This window comes from Manis pentadactyla, chromosome 1 (genome assembly GCF_030020395.1).
Source record: "Manis pentadactyla isolate mManPen7 chromosome 1, mManPen7.hap1, whole genome shotgun sequence".
NCBI lineage: Eukaryota > Metazoa > Chordata > Mammalia > Pholidota > Manidae > Manis > Manis pentadactyla.
In genome coordinates, this window is record NC_080019.1 from 74458581 (window position 1) to 74462432 (window position 3852).

The following is a 3852-nucleotide window of genomic DNA, read 5'->3' on the forward strand; positions in this document are numbered from 1 at the left end:
TGGATGAGTCCATTTTATAGTGGGGCGGGAGGGGTCTGTGTGTTTTTTTCTCTAGAATGCCTGAAATCACAGAAAAACAGTCCTAAAGCCAAAAAACATGAGACTATTACTCATACATCTTTTCTTTCCTAATAATGAGTTACGCAGTATATTGAGCTACTGCTCCTTGTTCACACCTGCCTTCTGGTCTCGTGACAGGATTTCTGGGCCCCCGGAGACACAGGCGTGGTGTTTGTGGGCTGGTGGCATGAGCCCTTCCGGCTGGGCATCCGTTTCTGCACCAATCGCAGGTGAGGAGGCCGGGCAGGGCAGGGGCCTTGCTGCTCAGACTGGCTTTGAGACTGAGCGTCTCTCTGGCGGTTGCAGGTCAGCCCTGTTCTACGTGGACCTCACCGGGGGGAAGTGTGGTAAGTGCTGGCACTCTCCTGTGCTCTGCCAACATGTGCCGGCCTGCCAGCCTGCGTGACGCGCACATTTCTGTCTGGGCCAGAGCGCCTCTCGGACGACTCTGCGGCGGTGTCTTCCCCCCGGCTCAGCCCAGACCAGTGTCGCATTGTCTACCTGCGGTACCCATCTCTTGTCCCTCATCATCAGTGTAGTCAGTTGTGTCTGGTGAGCTGGGGGCGGTGGGGGAGGCCGGCAGGAGGAGGGCGTGGCGGATGAGAGCTGAAGGGCCAGCCCCGTCTCCCTGTGGGCCCCAGTGGGCCCCTGTTTCTGCCCCCTACAGGCCTATAAGAGTACTTCCCTACGGCGACCTACCAACCACAGGCACTGTTGTTGGGCCGCACGATACCGCAATCTACGGGGCGGAGCCTCGCAGGGGGTGGAGCCTAAGTTGACATTTTGAGGCTCTTGTTCAGTCCGCGTCATTTGCAAAACCAATAGCCGTCGGGAGCGCGAACAGATCTTCGTCAGGAGCCTGAGATTCAAACCCGCGAGGCCGGGCTCTACGCTGGACGCAGCTCCGCGGAACCAGGACTCAGCCCTCCCGGAGGCGCCCCCCGAACTCCAGGACTCGCCCCGCTCCCCACCCGGCCCGCCTCACCTGTCATCGAGACTGGTCACTGCGGGCAGGGCCCGGCCCTCTCACGCCCTCGCCCTCCCAGGTCCCGGAGCGCCGCCCGCAGCGCCGTCGAGGTGATGATGGGCAGCCGGCTCCGCAGCCCCAGCGCCTGCGCTGCGCCCTGCTGGGGGCTGCAGCCCGCGGAACCAGGCCCTGCCAAGCGCCGCCGAACCGAAGAGCCTGAGGGCCCTGCGTCCACGACAGCGCCCAGCCTGCAAGTTCCCGCGGGGCCCCCGTTCGCGGGTGCGCTCATCTCCATGGTGGTCCTGGCCGCGGGCAGTGCCCTGAAAGTGCGGCTGGACGATGTCGACCTGGTGGTGCTGGAGCCCGCGCCAGCAGCGGTCCTCCAAGTGTCTCTCGAGGATTACACCCTCATGCTGGTCCCCGAGGCCCTCCTGGAGGGAGGGCAGGGCCCCTCGCCTGTCGGCCTGGAACCCGGCGCTTTACTGAGCACTCCCGAGAAGGATGTCGCGGTCGAGCAGGGACTCCTTTCTGGATCTGTCCCAGAGATCGCCGCCCAAGAAGAGGCCTATGAGGAGGACGCCGACCCCGAGTTCTCGCCGCCTTGGGTGGACCTTGCAGTGGGCTCAGTAGCTTGGCTCTGCCCCTTTGTTGCAACGCCGCCCAGACCCGACCTGCAGGGCTGCATGCCAGAGCCCTCGCCTTGGACCCCTGTCCCTAGTGCAGAGAGACGCTCTCCTGGCCCCTACTTCAACCTGGACTTGCACCTTCTGGAGCCCTTCCCCAGCTCACCGCTCCAACCTCTACCTCCCTCTCCGAGTCGAGGTCCGCAGGTGCGCCCCCAGCCCCCGCCTGGTCCTCCGCCCAAGACCCGGAGACGCCTGTTCCAGGACTGAACTGCCCCCACCACCACCACACACATGCCACCACCACCCCACCACCTCCCCGCCACACACACACACAGGCTTGTGGAATTGCCAACAGCCTTTACGGTGAATATCCTACAACTTGGAAATTGAGCACTTCATGTGTAAACTCCTTTTCTGTGCAGACTGGCTACAGTAGAAGATGAAGACATCTGGAAGAGAAAGTAGATTCTAGATCTCATCTTTGAAATCGAGCATCTGCCCAGAAATACCAATGTGTTTTCAGACATTGGCGCTTTTCTACAAGAAAGGTCCCTCCATTCCCCTCCATTCCTCTCTGTCCCCCTCATTTTGCGTCAGTTATTTTCACTTAAACTCTACCCTTTCTGCAGCACTATACGGCTGCCCCCATCTCCAAACCTTGAAATCACTGGATTTCTCATGTTGTGAGTTTCCTCGTATGTTTTCCTGTGAATTTATCAAGACTCTTAGCCATGGTTTTCTCCTTGGTGTTTCCAACTGCTCTTCTGGAAAACTGCAAAAAAGCCTAATAGTTACTTTACTATATATAATAGTATGATGTTTGCTCATTGCTCTTAACCTGCTGAAGTTCTCTTCCAGTCAGTTCACTTTTCATTATAAATAAATGTTGAATTTTATCAGATGTTTTCCACATGCACTGGGATATGTATTTCTTTTTTAAATGTGTTCATCTGGTAATTTCCACCGATAAACTGATGTAAAATGTTTGCTATTCCTGCAATCCCACATTACTTTGAACTTTTTAAATTCTGCCCTGAGTTTTTTCTTAGGTAAATCAAACTTTTAGAAATTAATATACTTCCATATTTACCTTACATTTTTGTAAAAGAAATAAAATACTACTGATACAGCTGAAGTCTACAAGATTATTCCATTTTTTAAAAACATCAATACTATTTGGATTTACCAATTATTCTCTACCTTTTTATTCTTACATTCCACACTCAAAGTCTAGCTGCAATTTTCTTCTTGCTGAAGAATATCCTTTAATATTTTTTTCCACTATATCCTATGTATGGTAAACTATCTTACTTCTGTAAGTCTGAACATGTTTTTGTGTGGTAAAATCTCTTAGCTTTGTACATCTGAAAATGCTTTGTTACATATTCATTCTTAATTCTAAAATGATGTTTAATTACTTTAAATATATTAGCCCATTATTCTGCCATTTTTTGAGGTCACTGCAGGTAAGAAGTCTTCTGCCAATCAAATTGTTATCCCTTTTATATTTGATTCAGCTGTTCATTTTAGCATATTTTAAATTATTTCTCTTAGCTGTCCTACAATTTTACTCTAATAATGCCTCTAGGGGTATATTATATTTTGGTTTGGCTTAATGGAATTTGATTACCTATCAATATGGGAAATTTCTCTTCTGTGAAATCCCACAAAATCTTATGCTCTATCTCTTGGAATATCCCACATCCCCATATCTGAAAATCCAATCAGATATATAAAGGCACTGCTCAATCAATCTCCCATAACTCTTGAATTTCTAATATCACATGTGTTGTATGCCTTATCAGTTCCAGCATTCTTCATTCCTTAATCCAATTAGCTAATCTTTTCAGCAACTGTGTTCAGTATTCTATTTATAGTTAGAAAAGAAAGTTTTCGTTTCAAAGATTATATTTTTTTCTTTGCAAGATTTTTACTTCCTTCTTGTTTCAAAATGTTGCCACTTAGTATCATAAACTCCTATTTTTGCTTCATGGATGGCATTTCATCCTTTATATTTTGAAATTTTTAAAATATTATTTAATCATCCCACAGTTATAATTTTTATATCTGTTTCCCAGCAAACCACAACTCAGAACACGGGTTTCTGGAACTCTTAGAACTCATGCCTCTGGAACGTCACAAGTCTAATCCCCAAGAAATCACAAGTGGCCATTCTACGCTTCAGTCTTTCTTTGATCA

At 49.3% G+C, this 3852-nt stretch overlaps 1 protein-coding gene across 2 annotated transcripts; it reads left to right on the forward strand.

Annotated features, from left to right (window-relative positions):
- Window positions 1-203: 203 nt before the first annotated feature.
- LOC118908145 (proline-rich protein 23C-like) lies at window positions 204-2683 on the forward strand. Of its 2 annotated transcripts, XM_057498789.1 has the most exons (3): window positions 204-290; window positions 367-407; window positions 491-2683. In XM_057498789.1, exon 3 carries the CDS (start codon window positions 1141-1143, stop codon window positions 1918-1920), a length of 780 nt encoding a protein of 259 aa, XP_057354772.1. In that variant the 5' UTR covers window positions 204-290; window positions 367-407; window positions 491-1140; the 3' UTR covers window positions 1921-2683. The 2 variants fall into 2 exon arrangements, with proteins under 2 accessions (XP_057354772.1, XP_057354776.1); XM_057498793.1 differs by having other exon boundaries at window positions 367-2683.
- Window positions 2684-3852: the final 1169 nt, after the last annotated feature.

Bases quoted from the DNA above. Each gene is read 5' to 3' on its own strand.
- LOC118908145 (XM_057498793.1), top strand. From the start codon at position 1,141: ATGATGGGCAGCCGGCTCCGCAGCCCCAGCGCCTGCGCTGCGCCCTGC.